The sequence below is a fragment of the Oncorhynchus kisutch genome, unplaced genomic scaffold, assembly GCF_002021735.2.
Source record: "Oncorhynchus kisutch isolate 150728-3 unplaced genomic scaffold, Okis_V2 scaffold4044, whole genome shotgun sequence".
Taxonomy (NCBI): domain Eukaryota; kingdom Metazoa; phylum Chordata; class Actinopteri; order Salmoniformes; family Salmonidae; genus Oncorhynchus; species Oncorhynchus kisutch.
In genome coordinates, this window is record NW_022265989.1 from 167,649 (window position 1) to 185,108 (window position 17,460).

Here is a 17,460-nt window from a genome sequence, read left to right on the forward strand (position 1 = left end):
CCACTGGTTTTTAAAGGGGTTCAAGTCCGGAGACTGAGATGGGCATTGCAACATGTAGATTTTGTGCCAATGAACCATTTCTTTGGGGATTTTGATGTGTGCTTGAGGTTATTGTCTCGATGGAAGATCCACTTGCGGCAACCAGGTGTATAAAATCGAGCACACCGCCATGCAATCTCCATAGACAAACATTGGCAGTAGAATAGCCCGAACTGAAGAGCTTTCAACGTGTCACTGTCATCGGATGGCACCTTTCCAACAAGTCTCTTTTTTTTTTGCTATTGTGAAGTGGAAACGTTTATTAGCAACAACGGCTCAACCAAAGTGGTAGGCCACACAAGCTCACAAAACGGGACTGCCGAGCTGCAACAGGAGATACATGAAATGGGTTTCCAAGGCTGAGCAGCCCCACACAAGCCTAAGATCACCATGTGCAATGCCAAGCGTCAGCTGGAGTGGAGTCTATTTCAGAAGAACAGAATAACATACTCTGAGTTGTGCTGATGTTAGGCCCTGATCTGGCCATCCCAAATGGCTGTGGGCTACACTAGTTCATTTAGCAGACAAGGTTTGCTTAGAATTCCATGGCACTATTTTATAGTATGAAGAATACAATTGAACAAAGCTGAATAAAATATAATATTTTCTCCAAACGATATGGGGGAGTGGCCACATGCAGCTATTCTGTGTTGAGTGGTTAACAAAGAAATAGGTCCTCCTATAGGCTTAATGTAGAGTTATTCATGTAACTATAGTTGTTCTACAAACGTTGGGCTATATGTTTGGATTTTTAATACATTGTAAGGCTGCATGAAGCGAAAAGTCATGATCTCTGCTTTGTTTTTCATGCCAGCCAGGTAGGCTGTACTCCTGTTGTAAAGAGAAGCAATGTGCTTCATATCAGGAACGTTGAGAATATAGTAGGCCTGGCCTTTAGAAAGCTGATGGGATCCTTCTCTATTTAATGTTTTCTCACACAGTTGCATAGCCTATAGAAATGTTGTGAACATGAGCTCTAATGAAGAGTATCATTAGATCTTCCATTACATTTACATTGATGTCTGAGTGATTAGAGGGACAATAGAGTGCTGAGAACCAGGCAGTTAGCAAGTTTGGTAGGTTACTAATGACCAGCAGCAGCATCTGAGCTTGGAGAAGCCTAACTACTGTGACTAAATGGTCACGTGGAATTTGACTGCCTTCATGACTGGTGACCGCAGGTTGTGGCAGTAATATGGTCACCAACAACCCTACGCTCCTTAGTTCCAGTGAAGGGAACTCTTAATTCTACAGCAATGACATTCTAGACAGTTCTGTTTGGGAAAGGCCCTTTCCTGTTTCAGCATGACAATGCCCCTGTGCACAAAGCAAGGTTCATACAGAAATGGTTTGTCGAGATCGGTGTGGAAGAACTTGACTGGCCTGCACAGAGCCCTGACCACAACCCCATCAAACACCTTTGGGATGAATTGAAATGCTGACTGCGAGCCAGGCCAAATCGCCCAACATCAATGCCTGACCTCACTAATGCTTGTGGCTGACTGGAAGCAAATCCCCACAGCATTGTTCCAACATCTAGTGGAAATCCTTCCCAGAAGAGTGAAGGCTTTTATAGCAGCAAAGGGGGGACCAACTCCATATTAATGCCCATGATTCTGGAATGAGATGTTCGAGGAGCAGGTGTCCACATACTTGTAGTGTATGATAACAGCTAGTCTGACAGAAACCCCTGGGTTCTGTGGCTGTGATAGAGGATCAATAGACTCAAAGCCCAGTGATGGCGGTTCTGCTGCTCTTTCTGAATCACTGGAGGGCTCTTCTAAAACACCATTTGGATAATGACTCTCAACACTGACTCACTCGTAGTGAAGGGAGACATGGATGCACAGCTACCATAGCAACTAACTCCACAGGCAGGCATTACTGAGGAAACCAGATATGGTCCTTTGGTCAGGGAGTGAGACCTGGGCCTATACAGACACAATCACGTGACCATATTTCACTGTGAGCCCATGTGATTATTTGCATCCATCCATCCCCTCCATCCCCTCCATCCCACCCCTCCATCCATCCATCCATCCCCTCCATCCCACCCCTGCATCCATCCATCCACCCCTCCATCCATCAACCCCTCCATCCCACCCCTCCATCCATCCATCCCCTCCATCCCACCCCTGCATCCATCCATCCACCCCTCCATCCATCAACCCCTCCATCCATCCCCTCCATCCATCAACCCCTCCATCCCACCCCTCCATCCATCCATCCCCTCCATCCCACCCCTGCATCCATCCATCCACCCCTCCATCCATCAACCCCTCCATCCATCAACCCCTCCATCCCTCCATCCCACCCCTGCATCCATCCATCCCCTCCATCCATCCATCCCCTCCATCCCACCCCTGCATCCATCCATCCACCCCTCCATCCACCCCTCCATCCATCCCCTCCATCCCACCCCTGCATCCATCCATCCACCCCTCCATCCACCCCTCCATCCATCCCCTCCATCAACCCCTCCATCCACCCCACCCATCCCCTCCATCCATCCATCCCCTCCATCCCACCCCTGCATCCATCCATCCCACCCCTCAACTAGTTAGTGGGATGTGTTTTATTAGCAGTACCACAAAGAGAGGCTTTGTGTCTCACATCTAAGACTGGACTCCTAGATGAATAATAAGCCTTGGTTTGGGTCACACCTCTTTCTCTTCCTTCACCACATTAAATAGACTAATGAACAGACATTCATTCAAACGCTCCCACATAACACACTGTTGATGGCTTGGCTGACCAAACAACTGCCTCTTATTGAAGGAATACATCTTCAGAAGAGACTTTTCATCTGTATTTTAGTAGTAAAGTCCTCCACTGTGATGTCAGCATGTTTTCCTACCAATGGACTGAATCATCAAAATGTGGAAATTGTCTGAGATTTCAGACAATGTCATGTTAAACAGTCATTTAGATTCACCATGGAGATGTGATGAGGAGAGAGGAAGGGACGGACGGACAGCCAGACACAGACACACACACTTAGGAGGAAGAGGACAGAGAGACACACACACACACACTTAGGAGGAAGAGGAGAGAGAGACAGAGACACACACACAGACACACACACTTAGGAGGAAGAGGACAGAGAGACGGAGACACACACACACACTCTCACTGATATTAATGATGCAGTTGCTTGGCTCTGCTCTCTGTAACTAGATAAACAATAAGCTGTAATTAAAACTCACATCAAATGGCTGTTTAAAAGTGGCCCCAGGCAGGTCGTAAAGGTGGCTGGGACTGAACTCTGTATATGAGACAGTAGACATGTCTGTCTCATTCCACCTGCCAAACCAGATTAATTAGCAGCTTTAAAAACTGAACAGATGCTGTGTTTTACCAATTTGTTCACAGGCCTGATATTATATGCAGATTTATTTGGATGGGGGAAATGTGCATTTAGCTGCATGTCTCAACAGTGACTATGGAACCCGTGACTTGATTTATGGCTAAATGACTAACTGAAATGAAGAATGCCAAGTCAACCGTATGGTGGGTGGGTCCCGGGCCTTGTGTCTGCTGCCAAAATACACAACATACTGTTTCTGGTAGTTGGCAAAGGAACCCAGTGGACAACTGCAAACAGAACATGTCTTGTTATGGTTTACAAACTGGTCAATAAACACACACACACACACACCGAAGTGACTCTGGGTCATAATAACCTTGATATCAAAGGACCAGCGGGGCGCCGGGGCGTAAGCAAACGCACACGTCAGATCAAGTGGTCCTAATGAATAAAGACATGAATTGATCGACAGTTTAATTAAGACTCTGACAGTTCCCTCTCTAGTCTCTGTCTAATGCTTGTGAGGAGGACAGCAGCACGAAAGCTCCACAGTTACTGTGAGATGAACACACTAACAAAGGCTGTCAGTCAGAAAACGGACACCTTTTGCCAGGCTGCAACCCATAATCTCTGATAGCCGAAATTACCCCTGCAGAACCTTGTTAAATTACGCCTGCAGAACCTTGTTAAATTACGCCTGCAGAACCTTGTTAAATTACGCTTGCAGAACCTTGTTAAATTACGCCTGCAGAACCCTGTTAAATTACGCCTGCAGAACCTTGTTAAATTACGCCTGCAGATCCTTGTTAAATTACGCCTGCAGATCCTTGTTAAATTACGCCTGCAGAACCTTGTTAAATTACGCCTGCAGAACCTTGTTAAATTACGCCCGCAGATCCTTGTTAAATTACGCCTGCAGATCCTTGTTAAATTACGCCTGCAGATCCTTGTTAAATTACGCCTGCAGAACCTTGTTAAATTACGCCTGCAGAACCTTAAATGGGGTTGATTTTAGAACAACGCACGTTAGAAAGCAAAAGTCTGAAACAAGGAAGTTTGATTGCCGTATAAGCGGGGGAAAAAAATATTGTTTGGCCAGAAAATAAAGTTTAAATTGATTGAGATACAGTATATATGAAGCACACGTTGTGCTATGTAAATGAATATTTAACAGTGTAAAGACATTTGTTTATTATAAAAAGCTAAATGTTGAAACAAAAACCCGCCATTGAAAAATTTGGGTTCTACATTGTATACCTATTGAGATGCAAAACATTAGAATTGTACAGGGTCTCTTTAAAAACGTCGAGTTTGTGGGTGACGACATGCAAGAGATCAGTCATTCACTCATTGGTGTGATCCTTGCTCTGCTGAAGAAGCCACCCCTTTCCTTTCTTTCTGTGCCTCTAATGTGTAGTGGATAGAATGGTGAAGTAACCAGGCTGTTAGCTCGCTAGATAATGAGGTAACATGACGGAACAAGGTGTAAACATTCATGGTTTACGAATGCAGCCCACCAATCCCACCACAGGAAGAAACAAATATTTCGCCAGTAGTATGGGTCACATCGTTTTACCTGTTTGTGTTTGAAACAGTCCATCTTCTCTGTTGTAAAGGTGCAGCCATGACAGTAACGAATATGTGCTCGGTTTTTACTCTACAGTAGGTCACTGGGGAACGACGGTACAGCAAACCCTAATCATTACAGCAATTCATATCGGACTCATTTTTCTCCTAGATGCACTGGGGCTCCCAAAATAACATGTCAGGTCACACAGAGAAATATATACAGTGGGAGCATATGCAACCAAAATGGCACTTCAGAGCCCTGGTCTCAGCATCATTTAATGGAATTGTACCTTTCTTTGAACTGTCAAGCAATCATATGGTCACATAAATATATTGTGAATAGTAAATCTGCCAGGAGATAGTCTAAGGACTGCCTGCTGAAGGTGCCAGATCTACTGACTATCAACTTATGCCCTTGACACTACTGTGGTGTGTGGGAAATCCACTGCATGATGTCTTTCACTTCACAGAGTACTTCAAACCAAGATAGGCGTCTTGTTGGCGATTCCCCTCACATTTTAGTACACTTCAGACGGACTACATTGAAGGACATTTCTACCGACTACATCCTCATTCTCAGATGGTTTTCTACCCAGCCTTCTATTGTATAACACCAATTAAAAATAAACCTTCAAAAGCAGTGATAGATGGACTAACTGCAGTATACAATACGACCAGCCGCCATCTTTGCTCTTACCTCGTAGGACCAGACACACTGCACGCCGGCAAACCTCCGCACGCAGCGGCCCACCTCAACGTCTTCATGCGTGGTGTACATCTCCTGCAGGCACTGGCCGATGTGAGGAACCATCCGGCGCAGCACCTCGCGGCTCATGATCACGCCGGGGCCACCCATGCAGAAGTTCTCACCTGGCTCCAGCGCCAGCTTGCCCAGCTCGTCGCGGGCACCCATGCCCGTCTGGCCCAGGAAGAGGGCCTCGCTGCTGTTGAGCGAGCGCAGGAAGCCCTCCAGGCGCTCGCTCTTGATGTACACATCATCGTCGGCCCGCATGAACCACTCATATTGGTCCAGGTAGTGATCGTGCATGTACTTGAGCATCATGAAGGACTTCTTCTGCGGTGGGTAGGAGTCGTCCACGTTGTGCAGCGCCACGATGGGGATGGGGATGGTGGTGTCCGAACCCTCGCTGGAGAAGAACTCCACATGGCCCGGGATGGTCTGAGCCCACGTTCTACAGAGAGAGACACAGGCAGAGGTCAGGTACTCTATAGGATGGAGAGTGGGTAAGAGTACTAACACACACACACAAGTCTGGGCCCACAAAGGACATAGATAGATGGTCCAATGTGGTTCAGTTGGTAAAACATGGTGCTTGCAACGCCAGGGTTGTGGGTTCAATTCCCACGGGGGAAAACGTTTATATATATATATTCACTAGAGGTCGACCGATTAATTAGGGACGATTTCAAGTTTTCATAACAATCTGAAATTGGTATTTTTGGGCGCCGATTTGCCGATTTTTTATATGTATTATTTGTTATTTAATATTTATTTAACCAGGCAAGTCAGTTAAGAACATATTCTTATTTTCAATGATGGCCTAGGAACGGTGGGTTAACTGCCTTGTTCAGGGGCAGAAAGACAGATTTTCACCTTGTCCGCTCGGGGGATCCAATCCTGCAATCTACAGTTAACTTGTCCAATGCAATAACGACCTGCCTCTCTCTCGTTGCACTCCACAAGGAGACTGCCTGTTACGCAAATGCAGTAAGCCAAGGTAAGTTGCTAGCTAGCATTAAACTTATCTTATAAAAAACAATCAATCATAATCACTAGTTAACTACACATGGTTGATGATATTACTAGATATTATCTAGCGTGTCCTGCGTTGCATACAATCTGACTGGTGGTAGGCAGAAGCAGGCGCATAAACATTCATTCAAACAGCACTTTCGTGCGTTTTGCCAGCAGCTCTTCGTTGTGCGTCAAGCATTGCGCTGTTTATGACTTCAAACCTATCAACTCCCGAGATGAGGCTTGTGTGACCAAAGTGAAATGGCTGGCTAGTTAGCGCGCGCTAATAGCGTTTCAAACTTCACTCGCTCTGAGCCTTGGGGTGGTTGTTTCCCTTGCTCTGCATGGGTAACGCTGCTTCGGTGTGGTGGCTGTTGTCGTTGTGTTGCTGGTTCGAGCCCAGGGAGGAGCAAGGAGAGGGACAGAAGCTATACTGTTAGCCTGGCAATACTAAAGTGCCAATAAGAACATCCAATAGTCAAAGGTTAATTAAATACAAATGGAATAGAGGGAAATAGTCCTATTAATAACTACAACCTAAAACTTCTTACCTGGGAATATTGAAGACTCATGTTAAAAGGAACCACCAGCTTTCATATGTTCTCATGTTCTGAGCAAGGAACTGAAACGTTAGCTTTCTTACATAGCACATATTACACTTTTACGTTCTTCTCCAACACTTTGTTTTTGCATTATTTAAACCAAATTTAACATGTTTTATTATTTACTTGAGGCTAAATAGATTTTATTGATGTATTATATTAAGTTCAAATAAGTGTTAATTCAGTATTGTTGTAATTGTCATTATTACAAATATATATATTTATTTTTTATTAATAAATAAAAAAAATATTTTTATTTATTTTATTTTTTTAAATCGGCCGATTAATCGGTATCTGCTTTTTGGGTCCTCCAATAATCGGTATCGGCGTTGAAAAATCATAATCGGCCGACCTCTAATATTCACTACTGTAAGAGTCTAATAAATGACTAAAATGTCAAATAGATGGAGGAACGTCATGTAATAACACAGCACAACATGTGTTATAACCTGTATTTACAAGAGGTTCACAGACTTGAGCCCACTGAGCCCACTGACTTGAGCCCACTGACTTGAGCCCACTGACTTGAGCCCACTGAGCCCACTGACTTGAGCCCTACCCAACTGAGCACCAGTAATGTTTCATTAGGATAAAGAACTGTATTTGAATGGGGAATCTAGTAATTAACTAACAACTGAGACACTGCACTGAAAATAAACTAAATGGGACTTTACTTTGGGTCCAAAATAAAGACATGGGAGTGGATGTAAAATACTGTGATAGATATCTCCTTCTCAGGTCTCTAGACGTTCATCATGATCGGTCCATTGAAAGGACATTCGAGGGAGACTAAATAAACTACTCTACTAATTAATCTGATTGAATACAGATATACTTGTATGTGTTTGCAGATGTGCAAACACATTTCCCCTGAATTATATTGAATCTTCCACATGACTGGACAAATGAAAAGATAGCACTGTTGAGTCTGCAGGCTGTCTTCTCGGTCCAACCCATCATTTCATAAAACCTTCAGCTTCACATTCACTGCATTTCAGTCGGGCCTAGATGAAAGACATTTCAAGGCTAATGACATTAACATTTACTCTTTCCAAACAGACATCTCTACATTTAGAGCTATACTAATAGCATCAGTGCTAGTCTACAACGAAACACCTACAGAAACCCCTCACAATTGGAGATATCTTGGATGGAGCCATTGCCTACTAAATCTAATTAAAAACTATCCTACCAAAGAGCCCACGCAGCTCATCTGATGGCAAAACCATCACCACAGAATGATACAGCTCAATTGTGAAGCGAATGTGTTCAGAGTTGGCAAAGGCCTGAAAAACTGAACAGAAGAGTTTGCCTATTGAAGTATGATGTTTGTAGGGTAAATGTGGGTGTGAATGTGAATGTTGAGAGCATGTTATAACATAGACCCTGTAACAAAGACTTCTAAATGTCACTTAGGACACGTTAAAGTGACTGTATATCATCTATAATAGTATATCCAACAAGGTTTTGTCTTGCCAACTTATAGGACATGATCTGCCTAACGTTGAGGTGTTTAATAGCTCACAAGAAAAAGGTCTATCATAATACAGGCCACAGCCACACATGGCATTGATACACTGTTAAATGGCGACTAGCAACATTTGTATCGATTAGATTAATAACAATTTTGCATAAGACTTAAGAGTGTAGGCAACATTGTTGAAATTCGGTATCCCTATTTGGCAGAAAACTAGCAACAATATGTATCTTTAAGTGCCTATGTAAAATGTAGGCTGACAATTTCAGAATGGGGAGAGGAATGAACAGAACTGATGCGTACTGAAACCCTGGGACAGAAAACTAATAGCTGAAAATGGTATCTTGTTAAAGAGAAAAAGCAACATTCCTTCTATTTCTACACATAACTTACCTATGTGCCGCGATGGCGCGGTTATTCAGGTACTTTTGGGCAGTCATGACGCCGACGTAAAGGAAATTGTTGGACCTCGGAACTGGCTTCTCGGTCGCCGAAAATCCGTTATCTTGCGGGGGCCATAATATCCCACCGAATTCTCTCCTCAGACCCCCGTTCAACCCGCAACCGGCTGGGTTCGCCTTGCGTTTCTGACCGGATTTCTTCAACTCCGTAGCCTTCGGTAATATGAGTCTGGAAGCCAGGGTGAACCCGACAACCAGCCCCAACAGAACACTAAACCATGCTCTTCGGCTTCGACCTGCCATTCCCCAAAACTTGACCCAACTCCGATTTGCCTCGTAGCCTATTCTCGCTGTTGCCAACACAGCGTCTTTGTAAAGCAATATTGGTTCAATTGTTTCTCCCTCATAAAAAAAACGGGGTTAACTCGCTCTCATGGTAGGAAAGCCTCTTTCTTCTCCAACCCGCTTTTGGTCCCGATGTAAGCTGGCTGCTGCATACGTAGCAGTCTCCATAAACCCACCACCTGAACGTACACTCCTCTCTTCATGTGGCCCTACTAATCAGCAAGCATTCCGTCGCTATCAATAAATGACAAAAAACTGCGACCTTCAACAAAATGTATGGTTTCTTCTTCGCCCAGAGACGCGTAGCCAACCCATTCTTTCCACTACCTCGCCATTGTGAGAATGTCGAAAACGCTTTAGCAGCAACGCGGCTTAACTGTGTGATTTGACCTAGTGGATACTCCGTAGGAGCGCTCTGACTGGCTGGGGTGTGTGATTACGCAGTGGTCTCAGCTTTTTTTCCTTCCAGTATTTGACGTGCAAGTCTGATCACAAGCTGAGAATGCCCTGGTGATGAGCCGGTGAAAGTGAAAGACCATGCATGCAGACATGCAAAAAAGTAGAGCAAGCATTGTTGAACCTTGAAATTAAACGTCAGCCGAGTTAATATGCGGCACTGATAGTGAAATGAAAAAGCAATTTCTGAGACATCATAACCGACTAGGCCAACCACAAAATGCTCTAGAACTCAATTAATGTAAATGGTGTGCAGAAAATTAACATAAAGTTTATAATGATTGTATAAAATTCTTATCAATTTAAGAGCAAGACTACAACAATAATGTATATGACAGCAATAGAAATCAGTGCAATACAGTTTAGAGAATATGTAACTATACCGTTATGATTGTGGCTTCATTTACATTACACTGCCGCCATCTAGTGGGCAACATGGAGTTGGCAGGTGTATGATTACGCCACTGGACCATTACATTAGCTATTGTGTGTCGTCACAGTCAGCCTCCCCAGCAAACTTCACAGATACGTAGACAACTTATCTATAATATCTTTATTGTGATAAAAAGGTGCAGGTCAGTTTATTTCTCAGTAACTAAAATTGCTTGATGATCATTGATATTCCAATAAATAACACGATGACTAACGGTTACTAACGGTTGATTTGATTTGATTTACATCTGATTTATGTAATTGTATAAAAAGCAGTACGGTGCACAGCACTACTAAAGCCATCTGGCTAGCATCTACTCTCGCAACATGAAGCCTTGGTAGGCAGCGCACATTTGAAAGTTTACACAGATGCCAACCCCAAAAGAAGACAAGAAAACACACATACACACAGTTACACTGAAAGTCATCAGCCAAACCCACTGGCACAGGTGCCATTTACAGGAATAGCATCATTAGAAACTGTCGTACTCAGAAGTCCTTCTCAGGTGTCAATTTGAATGTGGAAACAAGACAATCGTTTTCAACCACTGGTTAGTTAGAAGTTGTCCAAAGGCATTAAAACAGAAAGGATCCATCGTTATGGCAACACATTGTATTTTTTGATAATGCTAATATTACTGAGGCAACATGATCTAAAACACAGACCGTTGTGAAACCAATCCCTAAACCCAAACAAATAACAGATTGATTTAGATCAATAACTAAGAGGGCTTTGAGATTGCTGGCAGCTTCCTTCAGTGAGTCAGTGTGTGTGACTCGGATGGGTCAAATATCAGAGTTCACAGGTCACCTCAGAGTAGGCACAAGTCACACCTAGCCACAGATACAGGGTCAGATATTTCTTCCATCCTCCTAATAGTTCATGTTAGGCACGATAGTAGGATATTCTGATCCTAGATCCGGGTTAAGGGGGAGATGTCTACCCTGAGCCTGTGTCTCTGACCTCCTTTAACCTCATCCGCCGCCAGCTGATGGCCCTCTCCTTCCTGGTCTCCACGCACAGGATCCACCTCCCTCTCCGCTCAGGGGATTAAAGCCTGAAATACACACAGCAGAGCAGAATGTAGGTTACTGGAACAGAGAGGAGATGGAGGACGCCAGAGTCACCTACCTACTACTTATTCCTTAAAGGAGCAACGTCACAGTTTAGCCATTGTTTTTTTAAAGACATTGTTTGGATATCCCCCCCCCCCAAAAAAAAGCTTAGTACTACTTCTTACCGGATCATAATCCAAAAAACATCAGTTGCAAGGATGGACATTTTGTATCGCTAAAGTACAAAATATTAGCACTATTATCGGTTTTCCTGCATCATAATCCAGACAGATGTACATAACTAGCAAGACCAACTAGTTGCAGTACAAAGGTGCGTTGCACAGTGTTCAATTGTTTTTCTTTTGTGGATTTCATTCCTTCGTTACTACTGGTATGTACTTTATATTTGTCACCATTTGCAGGTGTAAATGTTAAATGTATAACATATGAATAGGTTTCAGTAAGAATAGCAGAGCTTTTAATTTACAGTAAGATTAGTGCCTTGCATCACTATGAAAGTGGCTCATCATTGCATGGAGGCAGAAACAGATCTAGTAGGATTCAGAACCTGTTTAATTACTTTAACAGTGAGCATGATGTCTTACGTTTTATTATTGGGTCACAAGGGAAATACAATCATAAAAATGTAATTACACTTAACCCCCTTTTTGTGTTGCTTACACACCCTCCCAGCCATTACAAACATACCTCTGGAAGCCCCAAATTACAATACTGCTCTCGTCATCAAATATGTCAACATACCACTGCTCCGTAGGGGCTTCTTGTCAGTCTTTGGTTTCAACACTGTAGTCGATGTGCTGGCCTCTTCAGTGTTCTGAAATGTTACATCATAATAATAATTATGAGCTAGTTTCATGTACAGACAAGAAACCTCAGATTTGTTCATGGGTTTCATGTAAGCACTACGACTTATGTAATATGTCTGAGAGAGGAGTTTCTTCATGGTCAGGACGGACATGGTCAGGGAAAACTCTGGGTGCTAATCACGACTTATCACTGCCAAGAGATTTTTCTGACCCTGTGACCTGCCCGTAAAAAAACTCCTGACTCTGCCATAATATATATCAAATGATGCATTTACTTCGCATTTTATGTATGGTGGTCCTGTATGAATCAGTTGGTAGAGCATGGCGCTTGCAATGCCAGGGCTGTGTTCAATTCCCAGGCCCACACATATGTGAAATGCATACAAGTTGCTTTGGATAAAAGAGTCTGCTAAATGGCATATGGTATGTAGGCCTATGATAGAGAAGGCATCTTACCTGGGCTGTCTTTGCTTTTCCTCTGTAACTCCTCCCCTCTTTCATGCTGTCATACATCTCAATTTTCTGTTGTCTCTTCTCCTCCTCCAGCTATCAAACAAAAGACAAGTACCAAAAAGTCTTCAAGATCAGATTTGGCAGGGACAATGGGCAAACTTGGTTATGGTGCCTGGGGTTTCAGATCGGTGTTAAAGGCCCAGTGCAGTCAAAAACGTGACTTTCCTGTGCTTTACATATTTATTTCCACACTATGAGGTTAGAATAATACTGTGAAAACGATGATATTTCCCTTTTAGTGTGAGAGCTGTTTGAAACATCCACCTGAAATTTCCGCCTGTTTTGGTGGGACGGCATTTTGGCCTGTCTGGTGACATCACCAGGCGTTAAATTAGTTAATAGGCCAATAAGAAAGAGTTCCAAACCTCTCTGCCAATAACAGATGGTTTTCCCCTCCCAACTCAAGACAGTCCTAGCAAAATTCTTACTTGAGAAATTGCTCTTTGCTAAGAAGCCATGGTCTATGTACGGACCGGTCCGCCCATGGTCTATGTACGGACCGGTCCGCCCATGGTCTATGTACGGACCGGTCCGCCCATGGTCTATGTACGGACCGGTCCGCCCATGGTCTATGTACGGACCGGTCCGCCCATGGTCTATGTACGGACCGGTCCGCCCATGGTCTATGTACGGACCGGTCCGCCCATGGTCTATGTACGGACCGGTCCGCCCATGGTGTATGTACGGACCGGTCCGCCCATGGTCTATGTACGGACCGGTCCGCCCATGGTGTATGTACGGACCGGTCCGCCCATGGTCTATGTACGGACCGGTCCGCCCATGGTCTATGTACGGACCGGTCCGCCCATGGTCTATGTACGGACCGGTCCGCCCATGGTCTATGTACGGACCGGTCCGCCCATGGTCTATGTACGGACCGGTCCGCCCATGGTCTATGTACGGACCGGTCCGCCCATGGTCTATGTACGGACCGGTCCGCCCATGGTCTATGTACGGACCGGTCCGCCCATGGTCTATGTACGGACCGGTCCGCCCATGGTCTATGTACGGACCGGTCCGCCCATGGTCTATGTACGGACCGGTCCGCCCATGGTCTATGTACGGTCCGCCCATGGTCTATGTACGGTCCGCCCATGGTCTATGTACGGTCCGCCCATGGTCTATGTACGGTCCGCCCATGGTCTATGTACGGTCCGCCCATGGTCTATGTACGGTCCGTCCATGGTCTATGTACGGTCCGTCCATGGTCTATGTACGGTCCGTCCATGGTCTATGTACGGTTCGTCTATGTGAAAGGTGTCACTTTATACCTGTTGTTGTTTCAGCCTGAAGAGGGCCGCCTTGGCATCCAGCTCCTCCTGCATTCTTCTCCTGGACGCCTCCAGTGCCTCTTGTCTCCTCACTACTGCATTGGGATCTGCCAGATAAAAAAAAATTATTGGGTGATATTACTGACTCCATTAATTCCATGGCATTCCGAGATTCCGTTCCTGATGTGTCAGACGCCTGGATGGAATGAGAGCTGGCTCTAGCCTGTGAGTGCCAGTTGGTTTCTGCTTCAGCAAGCTTGTCATTGTCTTGAGAATATGTGGCATTGTTGGAGCTGCAACAAGAATGCTCATGTCCTAGGTGTGTGTGTGCACGTGTGTGTCTGACGGTGTGTATGCATAAGAGACTAAATGTACTTGTCAAACTCAGTGACTTCCTTGGTTAAATAAAAAACTATTGGTTACGGCCACTCACCTTGCACTGCTCCAGACGCCGAGCTGCTCTGTCCCTGGCTGGCTCTCCTCTTGCTCAGGTGCTGGACCACCAGGTAGACCCCCACACACATGAACAACAGATACCATCCATATTCTGCCACCAATGGTCCGACTGTGGACAGGAAGGGAAATTATGTTGAGGTCTCAACTTACTATTGAGTGTAAAAACAGTAGAATTCATCAGCTTTTCTCTTTTAGCCATGTCAGCTAACAATTTTTAGTTTAAGCTAACTACCAACCAATCTATCTATCTATCGAAACAAGTAGTAATCCTGGCCGAATACGGACCGGGCATGAAGGGAACATGCCCAGGGGCCCTGACCTACAGGGGGCCCCTATTGATTTGGTTAGTCATGCACACTCATATTTTATTAACATGGCATAATTCATTACAAAATGTGTATAATTGCAGGGGAAAAATGTTGCATGAAATGTGTTGTAACATTGCAAAGTTCTCTCCATACCAAAGCGTAGAATGGCAGAAAACTTGCTTTAAAGCGGCAACATTCGCTCTACGGCCCCTCTACGGCAAAATGTGTAGAACTGCAGGAAATTAACTTAAAACGCTACATTTTTTTCTCCAACATCAAAAGGGGGACCACAAATTTTTTCACGCGTTGGCCCCCCCCAATCAAATCTTGCTTAGGGTTCTCAAAAGGCTAGAGCCAGCCCTGAGTATTGAGGCTGTGACAGCAGACAGACCTACATTATGTTTTAGCAGGGAGGTTTGGTAGGGTGACCTGATTTGGAACGATACAAAAAAAAAAAAAAACAAAAAAAAAAAAGAGTGTAACAGATTGTGAACCCAAATGTGTAAATTTGGTTCTAGAGGGGGGACAATAAATAAAACCCATATTTGGTTAGGGTGTGGGGGCAGATTAATGTAATCTTGTTTTCAGGTGATTTGATTATCTACTTACTTTATATAGACTGATCAGTGTAAAAATTCTCATTCTTAACAATGGGCTAAAATACAGGGTAATTAATGTGATGTCAGCAATAACACAAATGTCATTCCCAACAATTATTTTATTATTCCACTTCTTCCCAATGTTGCCAGTGTAATCACAGATTCAAAATCTGATATGACTACTTGGGTCTTTGAAAATGAATTGTACGAGGCTATGTATTTTTGCAGCCATTCATGGACAGTCTTGAATAGATCATACAAAAAAAGCATTGTTATGAAATGTTCCAGGAATCAAATACATGTCACATTCTAGTATGGTGCACATGCTAGGCAGAGATGGTAGGGGGACTCAACTCATAAACACATATTTTGTCTACATAGAGTAAGATGATGGCCAGAACCCATATTGATATTTATTAGATGTTTCCTTGAAGGTTGGGTGATTGAAGCAGGAGAAATGAAGCAGGAATTTATTCGAGACATATTTTAAAGAGAATTCACCCAAATTACAAAATACTGAAAACGTTTGTGTCCTTACCTTGAAGGCAGTCTATGGACAAGGAGACTACAATCTAGGATTTGGTTACCCACTGCCATCAACATTAGAATTTCCTGTGCAAAGCTTTAGTGTAGTGATAACACTCCCGTACTTTCCACCTGAGAACAGGGATCAATCCCTGCTTCCAATCTCCTGCTTCCAACCTCTCCACTGTCTCCCCATCTTATTACTGTCTGAATAGTGTCAAACAATTTTTTTATTAAAAAATATATATATTTGCCTACTTTAGTCGTAAAATGTTGACTGTTCATTCAATTTTCTAAGCATCCTGATTCCTGAATACACCGAACCGGTGTTATTTGTTACCCTGGTCATGGGCCTAAACCATGTGAAAATACGTCGAATTGCAGGAAAGAGCTTTAAAACAGTAAAACGTTCTCCCATCTAGGAGTGTGCCAGGGGAAATTAAATGCACATAGCTCGGAGTTAGATTTGCTTTCTTCAAAAGTTGGCAGCCCTGTCAATGAATGAGGCGTCTCTGTATCTGGTTATTTTGCTAGCGAGCTACTGTAGCTAGCCATCCTAGCCTACACTAGCTAAACTAGCTACAACCACTGCTACAACGTTAGCTAGCTGCATTATTAGCTTTAAGGATATCTAGCCAGGCCAGCTAGGCTTGGTAAACAAGCCAGAAAACTGACAGATGTGCAGCTGATATTAGCTAGCCAATTTACCAGTTTGTTGCAGGAAACTTAAATCCTGGTTTCCAAGGGGTGTCTTCTGTATTTCTGGTCCACCTTCGTCCTCAATGGTAACATCGTCATCCATTTCTAAACGTATTGGTGACTCTATAGTCCTCTAATTATGCGTTTCAATGTCACCACAGCTCCAACTAGCTACTTTTCCATGCTTCGTGAGTTGACAAAAAGTGCAATTTCCTGGTATATGTGTTATAAACACCACCCCAGTAAAGATGACGTGGAAGCCTCTCGTGCTTCTGAGCAAGACACCAGTCACACACGAGGTGTCGGCAGAGTCCAATAAATGTATCCTAGCAAGCGGAACTAGATGTCAATACACACTTCAAAAAATGCTACACTTATCAGTCATGCCGCTTTTCATTCTATAAATTGGAAGGCAAATATTAAGCATAGACCTGACCTGTGAGGCCAGTACAGTTCACTCCACAAGCAGCCTACCCATTCACCCATCTACATTGTAGCACAGTGTGCAGAGTCAATTACACAGTGAATAACAAAAACAAGTAAATATAGCATGGCTATATACAGGAAGTAGCAGTACCGAGTCGACGTGCAGGTTTACAAGGTCATTGAAGTAGTTATGTACATATAGGTAGGGGTAAAGTGACTAGGCAACAGGATAGATAAGACAGTAGCAGCAGCGTATGTGGTGAGTGTGAAAGTGTGTGTCAATGTGTGTATGGCGTCAGTATGCATGTGTGCGCGTGTTGGGGTGTCAGTGTATGCATGTGTGAGTGTGTGTGTGGGTAGAGTCCATTGTGTGGGCATAAAGTCAGTGTAAAAAAT

At 43.9% G+C, this 17,460-nt stretch overlaps 2 protein-coding genes across 2 annotated transcripts in view; both read right to left on the reverse strand.

Annotated features, from left to right (window-relative positions):
- LOC109887639 (chondroitin sulfate synthase 1) overlaps positions 1-9,840 on the reverse strand; it is a 100,880-nt gene extending 91,040 nt beyond the window's left edge. The window contains exons 1-2 of the mRNA XM_031822005.1: positions 9,144-9,840; positions 5,613-6,108 (exon numbers count right to left, since the gene is read on the reverse strand). Of these exons, the coding sequence (XP_031677865.1) occupies positions 5,613-6,108; positions 9,144-9,454 (807 nt within the window). The 5' untranslated portion in view covers positions 9,455-9,840. The remainder of the gene's footprint in view (positions 1-5,612; positions 6,109-9,143) is intronic.
- A 650-nt stretch (positions 9,841-10,490) lies between these two features.
- LOC109882896 (selenoprotein S) lies at positions 10,491-17,126 on the reverse strand. Its single transcript, XM_020474986.2, has 6 exons — positions 16,648-17,126; positions 14,485-14,616; positions 14,052-14,158; positions 12,724-12,813; positions 12,203-12,275; positions 10,491-11,442 (listed from the first exon to the last, which is right to left on the reverse strand). Exons 1-6 carry the CDS (start codon positions 16,739-16,741, stop codon positions 11,360-11,362), a joined length of 579 nt encoding a protein of 192 aa, XP_020330575.2. The 5' UTR covers positions 16,742-17,126; the 3' UTR covers positions 10,491-11,359.
- Positions 17,127-17,460: the final 334 nt, after the last annotated feature.